The sequence below is a fragment of the Salvelinus alpinus genome, chromosome 5, assembly GCF_045679555.1.
Source record: "Salvelinus alpinus chromosome 5, SLU_Salpinus.1, whole genome shotgun sequence".
Classification (NCBI taxonomy): domain Eukaryota; kingdom Metazoa; phylum Chordata; class Actinopteri; order Salmoniformes; family Salmonidae; genus Salvelinus; species Salvelinus alpinus.
Window position 1 is genome coordinate 54186481 of NC_092090.1, and position 25611 is coordinate 54212091.

The 25611-nt window shown below is 40.9% G+C and overlaps 1 protein-coding gene across 6 annotated transcripts in view; it reads left to right on the forward strand.

The window, feature by feature from the left end:
- Positions 1-25611, forward strand: part of ak8 (adenylate kinase 8) — a 67011-nt gene that overhangs the window by 13351 nt on the left and 28049 nt on the right. For 4 of the 6 annotated variants that reach the window (XM_071402329.1, XM_071402332.1, XM_071402333.1 and 1 more), the window contains 5 exons: positions 553-663; positions 1998-2066; positions 8387-8468; positions 8603-8674; positions 12632-12832. In XM_071402329.1, coding sequence (XP_071258430.1) covers positions 553-663; positions 1998-2066; positions 8387-8468; positions 8603-8674; positions 12632-12832 — 535 coding nt within the window. The remainder of the gene's footprint in view (positions 1-552; positions 664-1997; positions 2067-8386; positions 8469-8602; positions 8675-12631; positions 12833-25611) is intronic. The other 2 variants (XM_071402334.1, XM_071402331.1) reach the window with 2 other exon arrangements.

The window sequence follows — 25611 nt, forward strand, 5'->3', positions numbered from 1 at the left end:
AAGTTAAGTTTTTTTTTGTGTTATTTCTTGTTTGTTTCACAATAAAAAAATATTTTGCATCTTTAAAGTGGTAGGCATGTTGTGTAAATCAAATGATACAAACCCCTCAAAAAGTAAAAATTTTAATTCCAGGTTGTAAGGCAACAAAATAGGAAAAATACCAAGGAGGGTAAATACTTTCGTAAGCCACTGTATGTACATACAGTATTCACCAAGGTTTACATATTTTCTTTTTACACGTCACAGCACAGCAGATCATGCTGCGCTTGCCTGGGTCAAAATCTGTGCTGTGATGTGCACACAAAAAGACTGCATCTGTACCAGGTTTGGTTGTCCGGATATTTTTGCTTCTCAGTGTATCATACAGTAGCAGAGTGTATTCATAAAACCACCAAACCACACCTATTTGCACTATGTTTTTCTTAGAGAGTAGCACAGCTATCTCAACAGGTGGTACATTCAACATGGGTGGCAAAGTTATATAAATAGCCTCTATGAACTGATAGCCTATTTGTCCTGTTATTTTGAAGCCATTTATTTTTATCCCAACAGGCCAGGAAGCTGTGTGAACACACTCAAGTGATCCATATTACAGACAGCAACATTCTGAAGGAAGACACTGACCTAACAAAGAAGGCACTACAGTACAAAGCCAAGCAACAGGTACAGTTCAGGTGATTTTATTGTGTCTGTGAAGAACTAGAGAGACACTGTATCCTTATTTCTGAATTATTATTCCTAACTTTAAAAAAAGTGGAATAGAAAATTATTAGATAGAAATAACTGTCCCATGATCTTACATCATATGGAATATGGGATCGAAGTATGACAAGTATTTTTGATATCTTTCCTGTGCTTCTGAAGAGGTGAGAAAAAGAGTAGCCGCCAACGTTGTTCGACTTACGTGGATGCAAATATCTCAGCACATCAGAAAATAAGTTAGATAAGAGAAGGAGGAGGAAGAATTCACAGGGCCTGCAAAAGTATGTCCTCGTGGTATGATTATTTTAATTATCCTTTCCCCTCCAGTCTTTCAAGGTCCTTCCCTTGGCAATGAACTGCCCCTTTAAAAGGCCTATTTGGGTGATTTATATTTAAAAGCCAGGGTGGAGAGAAAGATAAAAGGCAATAAGTGTCTCTGAATCAGGGCCCGTATTCATAAAGCACCTCAGGGTAGGAATGCTGATCTAGGATCAGATCATACTTGTCCATATAATACTATTCATTATGATCGAAGACGCTTGATACATACAACTCCATGTCTTTCGTAGAGGTGAAACTGCTTTTAATTGTTTTTATATATATATATTTACTAGAGTAGTACTGAAGTCGTGATCTGGTAATGGAAGTGGGAGAGGGTTGAAGACTTGTGTCTATCTAGCAGGAGATTTCAGATATACTCTCCTCTTGAAGCTGTGCAAGCATTCTCACACTTTTGGCTGCTGGCACTTCTCTCTAGGTGACACTTCAAAGAGTATGTGCAGACACTGTGCATGCTGTGTGGCAGAAACTGACTGACTTTAGGGCATTTTGGGAAAATGCTGGGTGAGGTGGTCCATGTTAATTTGTCTAAATTGTTAGTTTTGTCATATAATGGTCATATTTTGGCTTCAAAATGGGAGCCCTGTGGAAAAAAATGTGCCGGTGTGGGGGCCTTGAGGAAAAATAGTGGGGCGGTGTTATTAGAAGTGCCCGGGACAATTTCTGGTCACAGTCCATCCCTGCCGTGTCTCATAGCACACCCTGCTAGCTCAGATCAGAGCCAATATTCAATCCCCACAAAGGCCCATTGGTGTTGCCACAACACATCTAGCATAAGAAAGCATAAGAGAAATCTGTCTAGAGGAAGACCAATCAGAGATACAGTAGTTGTTCCTGTGTCGTTTGCGATGTTTCCTGGATTCACTCTGAGGCAGAGGGCAACTTGGGTCCCTTTTGAAGTGAGTATTGGAATGACAAGAGATTAAAAGGTTTTGTTGTTGCATTTGTTTTTTTAGGAAATCCCAGGCGACCTTTGGATCAAGTTGATTCAGCAACGGCTGTCGAAAATAGACTGTGTCCGACGGGTAAGCGTGCACATACGCACGAAGGCATGCACCCACGCATGCATGTACGCACACACACACACACACACACACACACACACACACCTTACATTTGTAGCTCTTTATTGAAAGGAAATGTAGGCAATAGTTTGACATTGGAGATATACGTGTAACTGCCAAAATAATGGAAACACTTGAGTAAATAAGGGATACAAAGTGTATTGAAAGCAGGTGTTTCCACACAGATGTGGTTCCTGGGTTAATTGAGCAATTAACATCCCATCATGCTTAGGGTCATGTATAAAAATGCCCTGTTGCCCATTTATTTTGGCTAACATGGCTAGAAGAAGAAATCTCATTGACTTTGAAATAGGGGTCTCAAAGGAGCATAGGGGTTTTAAGGGTGTGTGTGTCTCAGTCACCAGATCTCAACCCAGTTGAACACTTATGGGAGATTCTGGAGCGGCGCCTGAGACAGTGTTTTCCACCGCCTTCAACAAAACACCAAATTATTGAATTTCTTATGGAAGAATGATGTCGCAACCCTCCAATAGAGTTCCACATACTTGTAGAATTTATGCTAAGGTGCATTGAAGCTGTACTGGCGGTTTGTGGTGGCCCAATGCCCTATTAAGACACTTCACATTGGGCACAAACGTCAGTTCAATGTCTAGTTTTGATTTACATTTGGTTAAGTTGTCAACTAAAGTGAATTCAATGTGAAATCAACCCAGAAAATTCACATCATTGGATTTAGGTAAAAAGTCCAGGTGAGAAAAATACGCAATGCCCTTACGTTGATGACTTTTTGCAAATCCAATTAGCTTTCCACGTTGATTCCATGTCATCACATACTGTCGGTGTTTGGGGTTGAAATGACGTGAAAAAACGTTGATTCAACAAGTTTTTGGCCAGTTGGTTTATGTAGGTGTTTCCTTTATTTTGGTAGTTACATGTAGCTAGTCCATGAGATTGTGCAGTTCCAAAAAGACTTGTATGAGTTACCAGGCATGGGAAAAGATCAATAGAGCGATGCTGAGTTCTAATGTGAGATGTGTAGGCTTCCATACCCCTCGTACTTCTCGGTCTGTCACTTTCAATTACAACAGTTAGACATGCCTATGGACTAGCTGCTTTGGGACTGTGCCAACACACATACACACACACACACTTGGAAATAAACAGAATTTTAACGGATCAGTAAATGCTAATAGTAACAAATACCTGTATATTATCTAGCCCTTCTCATTTGATGTGTTTACTTAATGATGTGAATTACACCAGTGTACAGCTCCATTCCCAGCGGATCGGCCCCTTCCTCCCAGGGGGATTTGGGCCTCTTGTGATAGAACATGATGACTCTTTGAGCAAAACCCTCATCACACACCTGTCACCCGCCTCCACCAGTCTGTGTTCTCCTCTCTAATGTGACATGGGTAACCCACAACAGAGTCAGCCATACCCCCAAACCTAGGCCCTCTAATCCTGACACTGTCTCTATCACACAGTCAATAAGCTCACTATCAAACACACAGCAGCCATTCTTGTGATGGGTATCTTATCTCTGAAGTGTCAGTTTTCCCTGTAGTGGTGTGGAAAAATATGAAATAGAAAAAAAATGCAATTTTTTTCTTGTAAACTTTGCTTAGGCTGAATACATTACTTTTTCGCTTGGCATCCTTTAACTTTCGCCTTTTAAGTGTTGTAGTTTGTGATTCATTTTTTCTTTAAATTTCGTAATGGCTGTTTATCCCTTTAGGCTAAATGTCTGATGGTGTTTATTCATTTGTTTAATTATTTTCCTGTACATCTGCATAAACGGCTGAGAATTCAGTCAGGAACCAGGGCTAGTTCTCTGTCGCAGGCAACAAAGCAGTACTGTTGCAGCTTTACCAGATCTGCATCGGATTGGAGTCTCTCTGTCACACAAAGGCACTCCTTCATCTCGTGCACAAAAATGGAGTAGCGACAGAGTGATTGACACGTTGCATTACAACTGAAGTCAAGGCCTGTCTGCTTAATTGCAGCTCCACTCGTTATCGGCTGTTTTTCGTGTGCTCTCTCTCTCTCTGTTTTTTTCTCTCAAATTAAAGCGATTGTGGAACGTTAATCATACCTAATCTAGGTCGCTCGGGTTCAGTCTCTTTTTTACTCTTTGTTCTCTTGAGGCTGTTTGTAAAACTTTCGACTTGTAATCTGCAGGGAAATCATAGAAGGGAAAAGTGGATGGAAGCGTAATAATGAACGAAGTGGAAGTGGAATAACAACTGAATTAGTGCAGTACTCCTGCTGATTTAGAAGAGGTTGAACTCTGTGAAAAGAGATACAAGCCACACGGCTGTATCAAAGAGCTCTGTCACTCTAGACCTCTAGCACTGGTGTAACGCAGTTTCTCTGGAACCCCGCAAGGTCCAAGTTCGCCCGAAGCCTAACATTTCACAAAGCTATACACTGTGTAGCTACCAATTGATGTTTTAGAATATACAACAGTCCTGTATAGACTAGATGAACCTGCATGACATGAGTCGTACTCGTGCTCTCTCCCAACTTTAATAAAAAGTTGTAAAAGCAGTCTATGAATGGCAAATAATACAGTCCATCCTAATTTTTTCCCCTTCCATTATGCATTGTACTATCTATAACTATATACCATATTTAGCTGCTATTTATAAACTTTTTTATTAAAATTACTTTTTTGAGTAGAAATGTTTTCACCATGTCCTGTAGGTCCAGGTTGCGGACCCAACTGTTTTTTTTTATAGAGTATTGCCAACCCAGACAGTGCTTCCTGAGACATTGTGCATTATATGTCCATTGCGCTGCACACAATTTAAACTTAGTCTTGAATGATGTATGCCAAGATGTACCAGAGATAAAGGACTGTTGATATTGCAACCACACAACTCAAACGCCGGTTCGCCAGTATGAGCAAAATCGCAAACCGCTTTCTTTGTTCAAGCTCTCAAGAACTGTTGTCCACTAAAGATGGTAATCTGTTTGCATATGCCAATTTATTGGCCGTCCAGTATCCAAATGACCTTTCCCCAGAGCTTCCTATACAGTTAATCTCTTTCCGTAATGTGTTGAGGCCAGCAGTTAAGGAGAATGATAGGCTCAATGAAAGATGTTGCAGAACTGCTGTATTTGAAGCAACACTCCCTTCAGCCTAGTTTCCCTGATGATGCTACGGAATTAAATATCCCTGTAACTGACGCTTCTGCGGGGAGATCGTTTTCTAAACTTAAACTCATAAACTACCATAACTACCTAAGAAGCATTAGGCTCTCGGTCTGATATGTGCTTTTGAATACCTTAGTAAGCTCCAATCATTGCACTGGCACTGTTGTAGCCTTGACCACGGCATTTGTTCATTGATATCCCCTTTACTTTCATTTGGTGTTTTTCAAGGCCTGGAGCACTTTTTCAGTCACATTCCTGAAGCCCAAAAAACAAACACTGAGCTTCTTAGTACATATAGAAATTAAAAATGCTTCTTTTTTGAAGGGTTACTGTCAAAATTATTTATAGAAATATTTATAAAAATAGACATCGATGACAGGCGCATGGGCCCCCCACCTTGCGGGGGCTGGGGGGGAGAGAGGCTGGTCCGTCAGTGACCTCTAGTATTATTTTTCACCTATAAATTGTGTGAAAGTCTGTTTATATATCTAAAAGAAATGGTAAATATTCAGCTTGGATTCTGTGAATCATGCCTGCATTAACATAAATTCATTAAGTGCATTTCTAGATTTAGGTTTGTTAATTTGATATCGTATAAAATATATATTTAGATTGTGAAGTTTGCCAATGTGTTATTAACAAGCACCTTTTACAGATAAATACTAAGAATAAGCCTAATTTATTTGTCAATTTTTTTGAAAACGGTTTATACAGTATGTGCTAAACTTTAAAAATATTAACCCAAGATGGGATCTAGGCTATTATTTAAACACCCTAAAAACGGAATGTTCAACAAAACAAGCAAAGCGCAATCAGAGCACCGCTCTTGAAATCAAACTTTATTTGCATAGCACAGTTCGTACGATACAATGCAATTGCAAAGTGCTTGGAATTACAAAGAGTATAAAAGTCTGACCTGCTAAATTTTATATCTTTACCCATGAAGTATCTCATAATTTATTAATCTATGCTTAACATATTTACATTTTAGTATAGCAATAAAATTTGTCATTTTAAAGGCATTACCCCATTGTACTATTATGATATTACATAATGGTGAAAACATTTAAGGATTACGCTGTCTCTGAAAGATTAGGATTAAGGCTGATTACAACAATGGTTGTTTGTAACAATGTTATAGATTTTTGTTTTGATAGTGTAGATTGAATTGCCCATTAAGTAAAGTTTTGATCCAATGTACTTAAAATGATCTATTTTAGTAACATATAGTACAGTAATTATAATGTTTCCTCAACATTGAATGTTGGTTCATCAAATGTGGTGAGCTTTAGATATTTTCCATTGCCAAATATTCAAGATCCATTTTTAGATTGAGCTTTGATTTGGTGTAACATTGTAGGGTAATTACAGTAATAACCACACTGTAGTATCTAGTTTTGCACTAAGTGCCTTTTAATTGGTGCCACATTGCTATCCTATAGTAGATAGATAGATAGATAGATAGATAGATAGATAGATAGATATACAAAGCCTCCAGTGCACAATGGAACTAGCATAGCTCCTAGGGGACATGTCCCGTGCAGGACATGGCTCCTTAGTAACAAAAACACACAGACAATGATTATCTGATTAGCAGCAGGGTGACTAATTGGCTGATTGTACTGTCAAAAGGACCTTGTTAGCGAGCCTTCGCGCCAGGGCCATGGACTATTTTGTGCACGGAGCACAGCAGACTGCAAAGGTCTCTCTCCGGCTTGTCGAGCACTGCTCCCCTACACTCCCCCACATCGTCCCCCCCAGCCTGCTGTTGAGCGCCCCGTGACATCTGCTTCATGCGTGTCCATCCTGTGATACATCCCCTCCTCCCTCCTCCCCACTGCAGATGTTGTGGTCCTGGGGTTCTGTCTGAACACTGAGCCCTTTTGATGTAGGGATGAAACGGAATGGAGGGAGCCACTGTGTGGGACCCCAGTGGTGGAGGCAGGGAGGATGAGTGTGCTGGGGAGAGGGGGGAGGAAGTTGGGGGTGTTGTTGTTTTGACGTAGCTCATTAGAATTTCAATCAGGCCTGAGCTTTTGGGGCCTGGCTGGGAGGGACTCCCCCTGCCTTTCCACATCCCTGGCCTAGTCTCCCCTGGGAGGGAGTGGTGGAGAGGTAGAACGGTATTAATAGGAGCTGGCCTGGTCTGGCTGGAGACTGACATCTTTCCTGTTCTCCACTATTTCTCATTGGACCTGCTGTTTGTATGGGCTCTGTTACTTCTCTATCTATACCTTACTAACTACACACTTTCATTTGCAACCATGTACAGTGGTTACCACTTTACCCAGTCGTTTTTAGGGTGCGTTCATAAAATCCGCAGAATAAATGATGATTTTATGAACGCTCATCAGCCTATTTCTTCTTATGTTTATTTTTATGGCAAATTGGGGGAAGGAACTGGATAATTAGCCACATTTTCAAGGTTTAGGAATTTAACCCACCTATTGAATCACTACTTGAAGTGGCAATTGTTTTCCTCTCCCTGTTTGTACAGATATTTATTCATAGAGTTATTGTCTCTTAAGGTCTGTCAGGGACTTGGTTTAACTGCATTATAAAGAGACCACGTCTAAATCTTTAAACAACCAGCTATTTATCACAGTGAGAGAATGGGACAGTTTAAAGGAAGTGATGAATATAAAAAAATAGGCTACTGGATAGAAATAGGGTGGAGTAGCAATGCATTTCATTGTAATCATATTACTGTGTAAGGTCATATGCCATTGTAGAGATGTTTTTAAACATAGTAATTCTATTTCTAAGTAAGTAATTCTATTTCTTTAAATTATTGAGCACAGGGCACAGAGCTAACCTTGTCGATCAGGCAATGATCATCTCCAGAATCATTTTTGGATTTTTGTGTCATCTCAGGAGAAAAGAAAACCACCCCATCAGAAGAACTATACTTTATAATTTATATAATTATACATATGATAAATAATACATCTGGGGGCTGTTTCCTGGACACAGATTAAGCCTAGTCCTGGAAAAAATGTTTGATGTAGATTCTCCACTGAGTTTGCTTTTATAGTCTGGGACTAGGCTTAATCTGTCTTCAGGAAACTGCCCCATCATGTCCTATATGAGAAATCTGTTAGTCTTTTGACCCCAGTTTGAGCCACGTTGTTTAGTGCTTGTGTTGTTTGTTCTGTGTTCAGGGTTGGGTGTTGGAGGGGATACCTCAGACACGAGAGGAGGCCCTGTCCCTACAGGAGGCTGGAGTTGCCCCAAATCATGTTGGTTAGTGCCTCAGTTTACCCCAGTTATACATTTATGTTTGGTTATTTCCATGTTGCGTTTGTGTTTGTACGTGCATGCATTTGTGTGAGTGTGTGTGTATTGAAGGAACTGTTTATGTGTGTGTTCTCTGTCAGTGTTGCTGGAGGCACCCGATGCAGTACTGATTGAACGGAGTCAGGGCAAGAGAATAGACCCTGTTACAGGAGGTAAGATGACGTGGAGATGGAGAACACTGGAGATGTATTCCAGAGTGCCCGATTCTACCAAGGGGAGGGGGGTGAAAGTGATACAGAGAGACATTCCTTTTTTATAATTCACATCATAACCACAAACCCACATCCATATTGAACCTGGGTTTCAAGGAGCGGGACACTAATCCGGACGCTTATAAGAAATCCCGCTATGCCCTCAGACAAACCATTAAAGTGGCAAAGCGTCAATACAGGACTAAGATTGAATCCTACTACACCGGCTCTGATGCTCGTCGGATGTGGCAGGGCTTGCAAACTGTTACAGACTACCGCGAGTTGCCCAGTAACGCGAGTCTACCAGACGAGCTAAATGCCTTTTATGCCCGCTTTGAGGCAAGCAACACTAAAGTATGCATGAGAGCACCAGCTGTTCCAGACGACTGTGTGACCACGCTCTCCGTAGCCGATGTGAGCAAGACCTTTAAACAGCTCAACACTCACAAGGCCGCAGGGCCAGACGGATTACCAGGATGTGTACTCGGAACATATGCGGACCAACTGGCAAGTGTCTTAACTGACATTTTCAACCTCTCCCTGACCGAGTCTGTAATACCTACATGTTTCAAACAGACCACCATAGCGAAGGTAACCTGCCTAAATGACTACCGCCCTGTAGCACTCAAGTCGGTAGCCATGATGTGCTTTGAAAGGCTGGTCATGACTCACATCAACACCATCATCCCAGAAACCCTAGACTCACTCCAATTTGCATACCGCACCAACAGATCCACAGATGATTCAATCTCACTCCACACTGCCCATTCCCACCTGGACAAAAGGAACACCTATGTGAGAATGCTGTTCGTTGACTACAGCTCAGCGTTCAACACCATAGTGCCCACAAAGCACATCACTAAGCTAAGGACCCTGGGACTAACACCTCCCTCTGCAACTGGATCCTGGACCCCCAGGTGATAAGGGTAGGCAACAACACATCCTCAACACTGGAGCCCCTCAGGGGTGCGTGCTTAGGTCCTCCTGTACTCCCTGTTCACCCACAACTGCGTGGCCAAGCACGACTCCAACACCATCATTAAGTTTGCTGATGACACAACAGTGGTAGTAGGCCTGATCACTGACAATGATGAGACAGCCTATAGGGAGGAGGTCAGAGACCTGGCAGTGTGTTGCCAGGACAAGAACCTCTCCCTCAATGTGAGCAAGACAAATGAGCTGATAGTGGACTACAAGAAAAGGAGGGCCGAGCACACATCCATTCTCCGCGACGGGGCTGCAGTGGAGTAGGTTGAGAGCTTCAAGTTCCTTGGTGTCCACATCACCAACAAACGTTCATGGTCCAAACACACCAAGACAGTTGTGAAGAGGGCACGACAACAACTTTTCCCCCTCAGGAGACTGAAAAGGTTTGGCATGGGTCCTCAGATCCTCAAAAAGTTCTACAGCTGCACCATCGAGAGCTTCCTGACCATTTGCATCACCGCCTGGTATGGCAACTGCTCGGTATCCGACTGTAAGGCGCTACAGAGGGTAGTGCGTACGGTCCAGTACATCACTGGGGTCAAGCTTCCTGACATCCAGGACTTATATAATAGGCGGTCAGAGGAAGGCCCTAAAAAATCTCAAAAGACTCCAGTCACCAAAGTCATAGACTTATCTCTGCTACCGCACGGCAAGCGGTACCGGAGCGCCAAGTCTAGGTCCAAAAGGCTCCTTAACAGCTTCTACCCCCAAGCCATAAGACTGCTGAACAATTATTAAAATGGCCACCCGGACTATTTACATTGATTTTACACTGCTGCTTCTCGCTGTTTATTATCTATGCATAGTCACTTTACCCCTACCTACATGTACAAATTACCTTGACTAACCTATACCCTCGCACATTGACTCAGTACTGGAATCCCCTGTATAGCCTCGCTATTGATATTTTATTGTGTTACTTTTAATTATTTTTTTTACTTTAGTTAATAATATTTTCTTAATTCTATTTCTTGAAGTGAAGTGTTGGCCTTGTAAGTAAGCATTTTACTGTAAAGTTTACACCTGTTGTGTTCAGCGCATGTGACAAATAAGATTTGATTTCTTTGAATCCCCACCATAGCTCTCCAGGAGAACAAGTCCTTAGAGTATAGCAAAGCCGTGCTATAATTAACAAAAGTCTCAGCTCCCAATAGGTTGGTTTGTTATGGTGAGGATGTACTCGATCAAAATAATTGCAATCTCTCTTTTCATTGTGCCGACGTCTCATTTTGCCTTTGTCAGTAGAATTACATGCATTGTGCAAATGAGCTCGCAGTTTTTTTCAAAGCTGTCCAAATACTTACACGTTTTATTTTTCACTCATACAGAATTTGTTTGTCAACGTGACGAAATTATTGGTACCTGTGTAAATAAACATTATCAGAATTACTTTATTCGCCTAGTACATTTACAGATACCCAAAATGTGACTGAGTGAATTGTCAAAGTCAATATACAGTAAACATAGAACTCTGGAGTACAGGCTGATGTACAATGAGGATATACAGGTAATTGCCAAAATAATTGCAACACTTGAGTAAATGAGGAATACAAAGTGTATTGAAAGCAGGTGCTTCCACACAGGTGTGGTTCCTGAGTTAATTAAGCAATTAACATCCCATCATGCTTAGGGTCATGTATAAAAATGCTGGGCAGGTCATTATTCTGGCTACCATGGCTATTCCCCCAGAGGATGACAATGCCACCATCCACAGGGCAGGAGTGGTCACTGAATGGTTTGATGAGCATGAAAACGATGTAAACCATATGCCATATGCCATCTCCTGCCACTCAGTCACCAGATCTCAACCCAATTGAACACTTTTGGGAGTTTCTGGGGCAGCCACCTCATACAACCTTTTCCACCACCATCAACAAAACACCAAATTATAGAATGTCTCTTGAAAGAATGGTGTCTTGTCCCTCCAATAGAGTACCAGGCACTTGTAGAATCTATGCCAAGGTGTATTGAAGCTGTTCTCGTGGTGGCCAAACGCCCTATTCATCAAATCAAATCAAATTGTATTTTTCACATGTGCCGAATACAACAGGTGTAGAACTTACCGTGAAATGCTTACTTACAAGCCCTTAACCAACAATGCAGTTTTAAGAAAATAGAGTTTAAAAAATATTTCCTAAATAAACTCAATTAAAAAAAAACTCAACTAATTTCTCAGAAGAAGAATAGACTGATGAGTTTCAGAAGAAAGTTATTTGTTTTTGGGCATTTTGAGCCTGTAATTGAACCCACAAATGCTGATGCTCCAGATACTCAACTAGTCTAAAGAAGGCCAGTTGTATTGCTTCTTTAATTAGCACAACGGTTTTCAGCTGTGCTAACATAATTGCAAAAGGATTTTCTAATGATCAATTAGCCTTTTAAAATGATAAACTTGAATTTGCTAACACAACATGCCATTGGAACACAGGAGTGATGGTTGCTGATAATGGGTCTCTATATGCCTATTCCATAAAAAATCAGCCGTTTCCAGCGTCAATTGTCATTTACAATGTTTACACTGTATTACTGATCAATTTGATGTTATTTTAATGGACAAAAAGATGTGCTTTTCTTTCAAAAACAAGGACATTTCTTAGTGACCCCAAACTTTTGAACGGTAGGCTATATTATCCACTTTATGTTGGTGTTTCCTTCCAAAAAAATTCTGTGGATATTTTACAGTGGGGGAGATATCTAGAACATGAAGTCTATGAACAAGAAGAGATAAATAGATCCCAACCTCCCTGTCATGGGGCCATCAGGGCTTGTATTCATAAAGTGTCTCAGGGTAGGAGTGCTAGGTTCAGTCTGCCTTTCAGATCATAGTAAATTTGGTTACATGGATAGGAGAGACCTGAAACTAGATCAGCACTCTTACTCTGAGACACTTGATGAATACATACCCTGATCTTCTCTGTATTACCTGTGTAGATGTGTACCACGTCACGTTCATTTGGCCCGAGGACAAGGAAGTGGTGCAGCGGTTAGAGCGCCTGAAGGCCGTGTCAGAAAAGCAGCTTGTCGCCCAGCTGATGCAGCACCATCGCGAGGTTCACGCCCTTCGCAAGACCTACCGCAACTGCCTGAAGGTCATTGATGCCGACCAACCGCATGTGGACGTATTTGACCAAGGTGAGAAGACCACTCCCAGCTAGTACATTTGGTTCCTTGGAAGTTGTGGGAAAGTATGTTTTTGGATTCACATTGGTTGTGGGAATGAAACCATACGTTTCCTGACCGGTAAAACTATGTTCTTAAAATATTCTGGGAACTTTCATTTTTAGTTTGAAGGGATGTTCTGAGAAAGTTTCACTCTGGTTCCTTGAAAGTGTTCCTGGGAGGTTTCACTAAGACTCTGAGAAGAGAAATGATCGGTTGGGGGCCTCCCGAGTGGCGCAGCGGTCTAAGGCACTGCATCGCAGTGCTAAATGCGTCACTACAGACCCTGGTTCGTTCCCAGGCTGTGTTGCAGCCAGCAGCGACCGGGAGACACATGAGGTGGCGCACAATTGGCCCAGCATTGTCTAGGTTAGGGGAGGGTTTTGCCCGGCCAGGATGTCCATGTCCCATTGCGCTCTAGCGACTCCTGTGGCTGGGCGCATGCACGCTGACACGGTCGCCAGTTGCACAGTGTTTCCTCCGACACATTTGTGTGGCTGGGTTCCTGGCTAAGGGAGCAGTGTGTCAAGAAGCAGTGCGGCAGGTCGTGTTTCGGAAGATGCATGGCACTCGACCTGCTCCTCTCCCGAGTCCGTACGGGAGTTGCAGTGATGGAACAAGACTGTAACTACCAATTGGATAGGAGAGAAAAAGGGGTCAAAAAATAAAAATAGGTTATTTGGAGGTTTTTGTTTCAATAAGATTTTTAGCTTATTTGGGGTTAACTTTTTTTTAACTCCAAGCACAGATTGGACAAATGGAAATAAATGTCCTTAGGCATTAATCATTGTGACACAGCATCAGTGAAATTCAAACTTAGAATCTTCTGTTCTCTATCCATGGAATTTGTCACCCATCTACACACAATATCCCATAATGACGAAGTGAAAAATGTTTTTAGATATTTTTGCAAATGTATTGAAAATGAAATACAGAAATCTAATTTACGTAAGTGTTCACACCCCTGAGTCAATACTTTGTAGAAACACCTTTGACGGCGTTTACAGCTTTGAGTCATCTTGCACATCTGGATTTAGGGATTTTCTCCCATTCTTCCTTACAGATTTTCTCAAGCTCTATTAAGTTAGATAGGGAATGGCGTTGAACAGCAATCTTCAAGTGTTTCCACAGATTTTCAATGGGATTCAAGTCTGTGTTTTGGCTGGGCCATTCAATGACTTTTACATTCTTGTTCTGAAGCCATTCCAGCATTGCTTTGGCTGTATGCTAAAGGTCATTGACCTGTTGGGACTGGTCGTTTGCACTCAAGCAGGTTCTCATCAAGGATTTGCTTGTATTTGGCTCCATTAATTGTTCCTTCTATCCTTACCAGTCTCCCAGTCCCTTCCTAAAAAGCATCCCCATAGCATGATGCTGCCACCACCATGCTTCACGGTAGGGATGATGTTAACCAGGCACAGTTTATCACCCGTCTTTCTCCAGACATAGTGCTTTGCCATTTGGCCAAAGAGTTACTTTTCTTTCTCATCAGACCGCAGAGTCTTTTGCCTTATCTCAGACTCTTTCCTGTGCATTTTTGCAAACCCCAGGCGTGCTGCCATGTGCCTTTTTCTCAGAAGTGGCTTCCTTCTGACCACTCTCCCATAAAGCCCAGGATGGTGCTGTAGAGACCGTTGTCCTTCTGACAGGTTCTCCCATCTCAGCCAAGGAACTCTGTAAGTTCATTCAGAGTGGTCATTGGTCACCTCTCTGACCACGGTCCTTCTTGCCCGGTTGCTCAGTTTGTTCGGACAACCAGCTCTAGGCAGAGTCTGGGTAGTTCCGTATTTCCCAATGTGCTCTTGGAAACTGTCAACACGAGAAATGGTTTTATACCCTTCCCTAGATATATGCCTCACCACAATTCTCTCTCTGAGATCTACGGATAGTTCCTTGGTATAGTTTCTACTCTGACATACACTGTTAACTGTGGGACATTATATAGACAGGTATGTTTCTTTCTAAATCATGTCCAAACAATTGAATTGGCCACAGGTGGACTCCAATCAAGTTGTATCAAAGGAAATTGGCTGTACCTGAGCTCAATTTGGAGTGTCATAGCAAATACTTATTTAAATTGGATATTTTTGCATTTTAAATTTCAATACATTTGCTAAAATTTCTAAAAACATGTTAAAGTAATGAAATACCAAGAAAATAATGTTTTTTGTCAAGTTCTATAAATGTGCTGAGAATGTTCCAAAGCCAAGCAACTATCCTGCACCATTCTCAGAAAGTTTTGGGAAGGTTGTATGCAAAATAACCATAGGACAACCACGCTCTCACCAAGCTCTAAGAAACACATGGTTCTCAGAATGTTATGTGCTAGCTGGGTTGTATGACTGTAGATTGTTTTCATTCGCGAACATATGCTACATGTTTCCAATTATCTGTCCTTCCTCCCAAGTGTCCACTTGTTCCTTTCATTTCAAGGAAATGACTGGTGTAAGAAACATGGTGGAAACTCTAGCCCATGCCTTCACCAATCCAATACTTTTAGGTTTGTGGGAAGTAGTGAAGGAGTGTATTTATTATTGGGATGAAGGACACAGCCATAAAGGACACACTTCTTTAAACCAGAAGCAAATACTCACTGACTGACATGTCTCCATATTCCACAGTAGTACACTGAACAAAAATACAAATGCAACATGTAAAGTGTTGGTCCCATATTTCATGAGCTGAAATTAAAGATGACAGAAATGTTCCATAAAGCATCCAGCTTACAGGTGTGGCATATCAAGAATCTGATTAAACAGCATGTTCATTACACAGGTGCACCTTGTGCCAGAGTTTAATGTTAATTTCTCTACCTTAAGCCGCCTCCAATGTCATTTTAGAGAATTTGGCAGTACATTCTCACAACCACAGACCACGTGTATGGCGTTGTGTGGGCGAGCAGTTTGCTGATGTCAACATTGTGAACAGAATTCCCCATGGTGGCGTTGGGGTTTTGGTAAGCATAAGCTACGGACAATTGCATTTTCTCGATGGCAATTTGAATGCACAAAAATACTGTGACGAGGTCATGAGGCCCATTTTGGAGGGGTATCTGTGACCAACAGATGCATATCTGTATTCCCTGTCGTGTGAAATCCATAGATTAGGGCCTAATGCATTTATTTCAATTGACTGATTTCCTCATGTGAAATGTAACTCAGTAAAATCTTTGAAATTGTTGCATTTATATTTTTGTTCAGTATAGTAATGACTTACATAAAGCCCCTCTCTTTGATGCCCCTCTCTACCTGAGACAGTGATTGACGATGGATATGGATGACAGTCTCTCCCATCACGGGCCTCAGAGGCTTTGTTGCACAGCATCAAAGCCTCATCACCATATAATCTCAGGCTGCGTCCCAAATGGCACCCTATTCCCTATATAGTGCACTACTTTTGGCCAGATTCCATATTGGTAATAGGGTGCTATTTTAGGACACACTCTCAGTGGGCTGCTGCCCCTCCACGGCTACGCCTTCTGGCGGGATGTCAGGACTGCACTGCAGCAGACCCATGGGGAGGTTTTGATTCCCCTCCCTGTCAGCCCAGCTGATGGACAGGGGGTTTGCCTAAGGCTAAGCTACAGGCAAGGGGAGGAGGAGCAGCCGTCGCAGCCTTCAGCCACACCATTAAAGCCATCTGAATACTACCTGTCTGAACATTACACCACTCAACTTGACAAAATAGTTCTGTCATTCTCTCTCTTAAGATTACTTTAGCCCAACCCCTGCAAATGATACACATACAGGTTTTGGAGAGGTACGGGGGTCTGCCACACTGGGTGCCTGTTGTGGGGGGTTAAGTGCTTTGTTCAAGGGCACAAAAGCAGGCAATGTCATCTAGGATTTGATACCAGCAACCCTCCGGTTGCCAGCTCACTTCTCAACAGCTTTTTCCTCTCTGACCCGGGATTTGACTTGGCAATCCTCCAGCCGCTGGCTCACCTCTCTAACCACTAGGCTACCTGCCGCCTCAGGTTTGTTGTGCGAGGCAGGGCAGTGGTGACGATAGAAGGCTAGAAGCAGGTGCACCATGGCGGAAGTGAATTGGGCTTAAACAAGTTTGCATTACTAAAGTGTATATATTTCAATCGGAGTGTCTGGAATCTTACAAAGAAAGCTAACTGATAGATAGTATTGTAACAAAGTTTTTTCTGCAGAGAAAAGTCTTGGGTGGGCCATCTGTAAAAAAGATAATGGATCTATATAATTGTAAATAGATCATCTTGGAGAAGTAACAATCACCCAAATAAAAATTATGCATTCAGGAGTATTAGCTTTAAAATTGTAACATTTTCACTCTGCCCCATGGCAAAATATGTAGAATTGCAGGAAATTTGTTTTCAACTATAATTCAACCATTTCTATATCCATTTTTGGATATATTGTAACAAGAATAGGGGAGGAGCGGGAGTAGACGTGACACATATATTAGTGGTTGAGAGATGCCAAGATTGTGTAAAACTGTCATCAAGGCAAAGGGTGGCTACTTTGAAGAATCTCAAATATAAAATATATTTTTTGTTTAGCAATTTTTGGGTTACTACTAGGGTTGCACATTTTGGGGAATATTCAGGGGTGGAAACTTTCCGTGGGGAATATATGGGAATTATATGTAAATATATATATATAATATAATATATGTAAACTAATATTAATACCATTTAAATGTAGATGTTTTTTGCATTGGATATATTTACCATATCATATGGAGAAAGAAACATAAACCTTTTACCTTATCATAAGTAGACACAATTGCAAATTATTAAATCCTTCCAATAGAAATAACATTTAAAAACATTGTTACGACTTGATCTTTAATTAAATGAATTGACTTCACATGGGATGATTTCACTGAACAACAAAAGAAAGGGAATATTGAATGAACCCCAATGATCCATCACATCTTCCAAAAACGTTTTCAACATCTGTAAAATGATAGTCTAGAAACTAAAGCTTTGGTTGTCTTCGTCTCAGGCTTCCATCTCTTCTCCCTGGACGTCCTCAATGTCCACCTCTTGAACATCAGACTCTAAGGCCTCATCTTCAATGTCACTTTCCAAACTTGTTGAGGATGGCTCGTTGCCAGGCTCAAAAAGCCTCAAGTTTGCTTGGGTGGCCACCAATTTTTCAACCCTTGTATTGGTCAGCCTGTTGCGTGATTTGGTGTGTGTGTTCCCAAACAAGGACCAGTTGCGCTCTGAGGCGGCTGATGTTGGTGGGATTTAGAGGATGATGGAGGCAACAGGGGAAAGAGCCTCAGATCCACAAAGTCCTTTCCACCGGGTGGCTGATGAGATATGTTGGCACGACTGCCATGTTGCATCCCAAAGCCCTTGCTTGGAAGTGTACATCGCCAGACTGCCAAGAACCTTGCCCTCATCCAGGCCAAGGTGGCGAGACACGGTAGTGATGACACCATAGGCCTTGTTGATCTCTGCACCAGACAGGATGCTCTTGCCAGCATACTTGGGGTCCAACATGTACGCTTCGGCGTGTATGGGCTTCAGGCAGAAGTCTTCACGCTTTTTGATGTATTTCAGAACTGCAGTTTCCTCTGCTTGGAGCAACAGTGAAGTGGGCAGGGCAGTACGGATTTCTTCTCTTACATCTGCAAGCAGAGTCTGAACATCAGACAATATGGCATTGTCTCCCTCAATCTGTGCAATGGCTACTGCTGTAGGTAAGAGGATCCTCTTGATGGGGCTGTCCATATTGGCAGACTGTGATATGGCCATTTCTTGGAGAGACTCCTTCCCCTCCAGGAGACTGTCAAACATGATGACAACACCACCCCAACAGATGTTGTTGGGCAGCTTCAATGTGGTGTTCATATTCTTCTCACTTTGCTTGGTGAGGTAGATTTCTGTTATAACTTGATGACCCTTCACATACCTAACCATTTCCTTGGCTCTCTTGAAGAGTGTAACCATTGTTTTCAGTGCCATGATGTCCTTGAGGAGCAGATTCAATGCACGAGCAGCACAGCCAATAGGTGTGATGTGAGGTAGGACTCCTCCACTTTAGACCAAGCAGCCTTCATGTTCACAGCATTGTCTGTCACCAGTGCAAATACCTTCTGTGGTCCAAGGTCATTGATGACTGCCTTCAGCTCATCTGCAATGCCGAGAACGGTGTGCCTGTTGTCCCTTGTGTCTGTGCTCTTGTAGAATACTGGTTGAGGGGTGGAGATTATCTAATTAATTATTCCCTGCCTACGCACATTCAACCACCCATCAGAGATGATTGCAATACAGTCTGCTTTCTCTATGATTTGCTAGACCTCCACTTGAACTATGATGAGCTCTGCATCCAGCAAATGAGTAGATAAAGCATGTCTGGTTGAAGGGGTGTATGCTGGGCATCATTCAGTAATATTTTCCAATACACATTGCCTGTGAGCATCATTGGTGAACCAGTTGCATACACAGCTCTAGCAAGACATTCATCAGCATTTCTCTGACTACGTTCCTCCATTGAGTCAAAAAACTTCTGATTCCAGGAGGACCATGAGTTGTTGCTATCGATAAGGTGTCTACTTCTATTCGTGTTGAAAATGATGAATCAGAGGTTGCTCGTTCTGAGCACTGAGGGAACTTTATGCACTTGGCCAGATGATTCTGCATCTTTGTTGCATTCTTCACATATGATTTGGCACAGTATTTTCAAATGTACACAGCTTTTCCTTCTACGTCAGCTGCAGTGAAATGTCTCCACACATCATAGTGTCTGTGGCAATTTCCTGTAAAGATTAGAAAAAAAATTGTAGCAAAAGAACTAATACAATTCCATGTACAGATAAATAGTTAAGCAGTTAGATTAAACAACTCCTTTGTAAGATAAATGTTTTAAAATGAAACATGTATGGAAACAGGTGAATTAACACTCCTCAGTTAGCAGGCTCAAGCAAGCTACAACCCACATGGTAGAAAAACTAACTAGCAGAAATTGTTTAAACACACTTTGCTGTAGGCTACTATTTACTAGTTAACAAAAAATCATGTATGTCATAAAATATATTCACCCCACCCAGTATTGTAATCAAAACTTACCAGAAAGCATGTAGTCCTTGGCTCAGACAGTGTAGTAGTGTGGGCTCAATAGCATCTCATTAGAGTGCAAGATCTTGACAATCAGCTGTACATGTGGTGGAAGAATGCATTGTCTATGCAGAGGGTTGCAATTCCATTGGATAGTTTAACCAAGACCTAGAATTGCCTTATGTGTATCCCACAAAAAAGGTTCACTGTTATAAGCTAACTTCTTTGATGAATTTAAGCAAAATTCCCCAATTTCCTGGGCTTAACTTCCCATGGAAAATTCCCTGAAAAATGTTGTAAATTTACCGGAAAGTTTCCAACCCTTTTCAACCCTAGTTACTACATGATTCCACATGTCTATTTTATAGTTTTGATGTCCTCACTATTATTCTACAATGTAGAAAATAGTAAAAATAAAGAAAAACCCTGGAATGAGTACCCTAACCCTAACCCAAAATATAAGCTTGTTTTATTCCAATATTTGTAAATAATGTAATCAAACACTGTATAGCCTCAAAACATATTTAAAACTATAATTTTAACATCATGGATGGTCAGTCCTTGAATCTATACCCCTGTCTATGAATTTGAGAGTTGTTACATTTTTCCAGGCCCATCCCTCAGCTTTTTACCAAAACTGAGGTGGGGTGCTGCTTTGTTATTGTTTCAATTAAGGATTCTAGCTTTAAAACAGCAACATTTTGTTTCCACGCCTCTGCCACTCCCACCACCTAAGCCCCATTTTGATCCTGTGTAAGAATTACACACGTGATCTTTTTTTTAGGTCTCGACTCAGCCTCTCCATCCTGTGTTATTAGTTACAAACCGTCCTCTCTCATTGCCAGAATCAGCCATGTATGGTGTCTTTCCCCAGATCCTCTCTGATTTAGAACCAGGCTTGCGTCCTAAATGGCACCCTATTCCTTTTGATCAGAGCCCAAGTAGTACACTATAATGGGAATAGGGTGCAATTTGGGACGCAGTCCAGGTCTATGATTGCAGATAGAGATTTAGAGGAGTGTATGGGAGGCTATGTGTGTTTACTCTCCCGGGCTGTGTTTTCAGCTTGATAAGTAAATGAAAGGTTTCTGTAATGGCACCATTTATAATTAATCAACTTCTTATTTGCTCAAGTTAAACTGAGGGCATAGAAATGTTTCGAAAATGTCTTTGCGATTAAGTATTCATACGCTGTGGTTGAAATACCAAATGTGCTAAAACTGTTTCTTTGCATATTGATTATTACGCTAATTAAGATGCATCCTTTTATGATCTGACTGGCTGCCTCAGCCATTCGAAAATATGATGTTTGCCCTATGGACGCTTGTCAGAAGTCAAATCAAATTGTATTTGTCACATGCGCCGAATACAACAGGTGTAGACTTACAGTGAAATGCTTACTTACAAGCCCTTAACCAACAATGCTTTAACAAGTTAAGAAAAAAATAGAAAATAAAAGTAACAAATAATTAAACAGCATCAGTAAAATAACAAGCGAGGCTATATACAGAGGGTACCGGTACAGAGTCAATGTGCGTGGACACCGGTTAGTTGAGGTAATATGTACATGTAGGTAGAGTTAGAGTGACTGGATAGATTATAAACAGAGAGTAGCAGCAGCATAAAAGAGGGGTCTGGGTAGCCCTTTGATTAGCTGTTCAGGAGTCTTATGGCTTGGGGGAAGAAGCTGTTAAGAAGCCTTTTGGACCTAGACTTGGCGCTCCGGTACCGCTTGCCGTGCGGTAGCAGCGAGAACAATCTACGACTAGGGTGGCTGGAGTCTTTGACAATTTTTAGGGCTTTCCTCTGACACTGCCTGATATAGAGGTCCTGGATGGCAGGAAGCTTGGCCCCAGTGACGTACTACGTTCTGTAGTGCCTTGCGGTCGGAGGCAGATCAGTTGCCATACCAGGCAGTGATACAACCAGTCAGGATGCTCTTGATGGTGCAGCTGTAGAACCTTTTGAGGATCTGAGGACCCAAATCCTTTGTCTCCTGAGGGGGAATAGGCTTTGTCGTGCCCTCTTCACGACTGTCTTAGTGTGTTTGGACCATGATAGTTTGTTGATGATGTTGACACCAAGGAACTTGAAGCCTTCAACCTGTTCCACTACAGCCCCATCAATGAGAATGGGGGCGTGCTCAGTCCTCTTTTTCTTGTAGTCCACAATCATCTCCTTTGTCTTGATCACCTTGAGGGAGAGGTTGTTGTCCTGGCTTCACACGGCCAGGTCTCTGACCTCTGACCTCCTTCCTATATGCTGTCTCGTCGTTATGTCATCGGCAAACTTGATAATGGTGTTGGAGTGGTGCCTGGCCATGCAGTCATGAGTGAATAGGGAGTACAGGAGGGGACTGAGCACGCACCCCTGAGGGGCCCCTGTGTTGAGGATCAGCGTGGTGGATGTGTTGTTTCCTACCCTTACCACCTGGGGGCGGCCCGTCAGGATGTCCAGGATCCAGTTTGCAGAGGGAGGTGTTTAGTCCCAGGGTCCTAAGCTTATTGATGAGCTTTGAGGGCACTATGGTGTTGAACGCTGAGCTGTAGTCAATGAATAGCAATCTCACATAGGTGTTCATTTTGTCCAGGTGGGAAAGGGCAGTGTTGAGTGCATTAGAGATTGTATCATCTGTTGGGGGCGGTATGCAAATTGGAGTGGGTCTAGGGTTTCTGGGATAATGGTGTTGATGTGAGCCATGACCAACCTTTCAAAGCATTTCATGTCTACAGACGTGAGTGCACTATGTAGTAAATATATTTTGTTGCATATTAGAGGCTTAGAGTGATTAGTTCCAATTAGCTTGTTGTTAATTGCAGCGTGTTAAACGCAAGGCCTATCATTTTGACGAACAGTATTGTTGTAGTTCGACCCAAATGTAAACAGCTGTTCGCTTCCTCTTGAGTGTCACACTTCAAACAAATACTCCCCTGGAACCAAGGGAGGGAGGGAGGGAGAGAGGGAGCGTTGGAGAGAGAGTGACTCAATTTATTGATCACCTCCTTTAAATTCAGATTAGCCCGCTGGCTCGCTCTTTATTACTCCATGGGAGAGAATAGGGCTTTAAACAATCCCCAGCCAGCCCCAATGCACTGTTAACAACTGGCTTATGAGATCATACATGACAGTGCAAGTAAGCTAACAGAGTTATTGTAAAGCACAAGAGATCTCGCTTTAAAAAAAAAAAAATTATGGTTTAGTGTTTATTTTGTATTGGGGAAATAATATTTTGAAGTAATGTTAGTTTGACTTTGCCAATGGTAGTTAGATAGGTTTAGATATATTTGATGTTTATAGTGTAAATAATGTCATACCTATTTTATATAGAAATGTGCACGAGTGATCCCTCATCATTAAGACATAACCAAGATCATACTTTGGGAATTAGATGTAATTTATAACTATCTTTGCAGATTCATTCTTGGATGCCATTATAAGACACGTCTTTGCAAAATGTATGAATCACTATATTGGCTGTCACTCCCAAACAGAAGACAACTCCATTGGTAACAATTACATTTTAGAATGTATCTACTTATATGTCCCTGTATATAACTATACAAGACTCACAGTACTCCTTTCTATAACAGCAGCAATGACATATTCCAAGTGTACATCGTGAAGTTGGATTAAGATCTTTCAGATACAAAGGCCCAATTGACTGCAATAATTGACTTATAGAAATCAGGGCATTAATCACAGTGGATTTAAGAAAGCACTTCTTCAAATGTGAAAAATAACTGTGTTTTTAACTATTTACGAACATCGCCATGATGAGATATTTGTAAATATGTATGTACAGTGTGGTCTGAAATTATTGACACCCTTTATGAAGATGAGCAATAATGACTATATAAAATAATTAATTCAAATACTGAGCTATATTGTATGCTCATAAAATGGGGAATTCTATTATTTTATAGTAATACAATTGCTCAGAGAAAGAGATTTTGTTTAACAAGTAATGTATTTTTCTCAAAGGTAGGGTTCACAAGATTCTTATAAATAAAGTAGTTAAAAGATGTATTAGTTTAGTATTTGGTTCCCATATTCCTAGCATGCAATGACTACATCAAGATTGTGACTCTATAAACTTGTTGTATGCATTTGCAGTTTGTTTTGGTTGTGTTTCAGATTATTTTATGCCCAATAGAAATTAATGGTAAATAATGTTATGTTTTTTGTTTTTTTGGGAGTCTTTTTTATTGTAAATAAGAATAGAATATGTTTCTAAACATGATCATGCCCCCAAGATATGCTGACCTCCCCTGGGAGGTTAACATGTCTTTTGCGTATGATGTTTGACCCTCTGTAACTTTCTCACTCATCATTATTCACGGTTCATTCAGGATTATCCGTAATCATGGTAGCATCCACATTAATGTAAGTGTTTAGGAACATATTCTGTTCTTATTTATAATAAAAGTGACTCCAAAATGACTCAATACATTATTTACCATAAATGTATATTAGGCACAAAATAATATGAAACACAACCAAAACAAACTGCAAATGCATCCTACAAGTTTTTAGAGTCACAAGCTTGATATAGTCATTGCATGCTAGGAATATGGGACCAAATACTAAACTTTTGACTACTTTATTTATAACAATCTTTAGGGGTGTCAATACTTTTGACCCCTACCTTTTGTGAAAAAAAGTATTACTTGTTAAACAAAATCTCTTTCTCTGAGCAATTGTATTAGTATAAAATAATAGAATTCCCCCTTTTTTTGTTGCATACAATATAGCTCTGTATTTGAATTATTCATTTTATAGGGTGTTAATAATATCTGGACCCCACTGTATTTTATTAGTGGAATTAGTAGTTGTTTTATTAGCTGTAGGCCTATTAGTAGTTGTACAACAACAGTTCTTGCTGTTAATGTAAGTTTTTGATATTTATTATTATTGTTTTATTGTTATTATTATTATTAGACATTATTCTTGTTACTAAGTATTGTCTGTTAATTTGGGGTTTTATTTGGACACTTTTGAAAACAAGATGGTGCATCTCAAGAGATTTCATCCTGCCAATGTTTTAATAAATAAGTGTAAATGAACCCATGTTCTAGCTATTCCTCTATCAAGATAGATAGCCTTTGGTAAAAAGTTCTTATCAATGCTTTTGCTAAAATAACATTGAAATTGCAACATACTAGAGACGAACAGAATTTAGCTGTAGTTTATATATTATCAATAGGAATGAACTGATATATTTGTTAACCATCCCTTACAACTTTAACACAGTTTCCAAGGTAACATATGCTTACTAGGTAAATGTATAACTTAAAATAAAATACTTATGTGAATCCCCTCATTACAGAATCTACCACAAAGAACCAAGCAAACATTTTCAACATCTAGTTTTGATTTACATTTGGTTGAGTTGTGAACTAACGTGATTTCAACATGAAAGCAAAAATATATATATTTACCATGTCATTGGATTTAGATTAAAAGTTGGGTGAAAAAACAATGAAATTCCAAAACGTGAAGGACTTTTTTCAAATCCAATCAGTTTTCCACATTGATTCAATGTCATCACATTGCCCTTTCCCACCTGGACAAAAGGAACACCTATGTGAGAATGCTATTCATTGACTACAGCTCAGCGTTCAACACCATAGTGCCCTCAAAGCTCATCAATAAGCTAAGAACCCTGGGACTAAACACCTCCCTCTGCAACTGGATCCTGGACTTCCTGACGGGC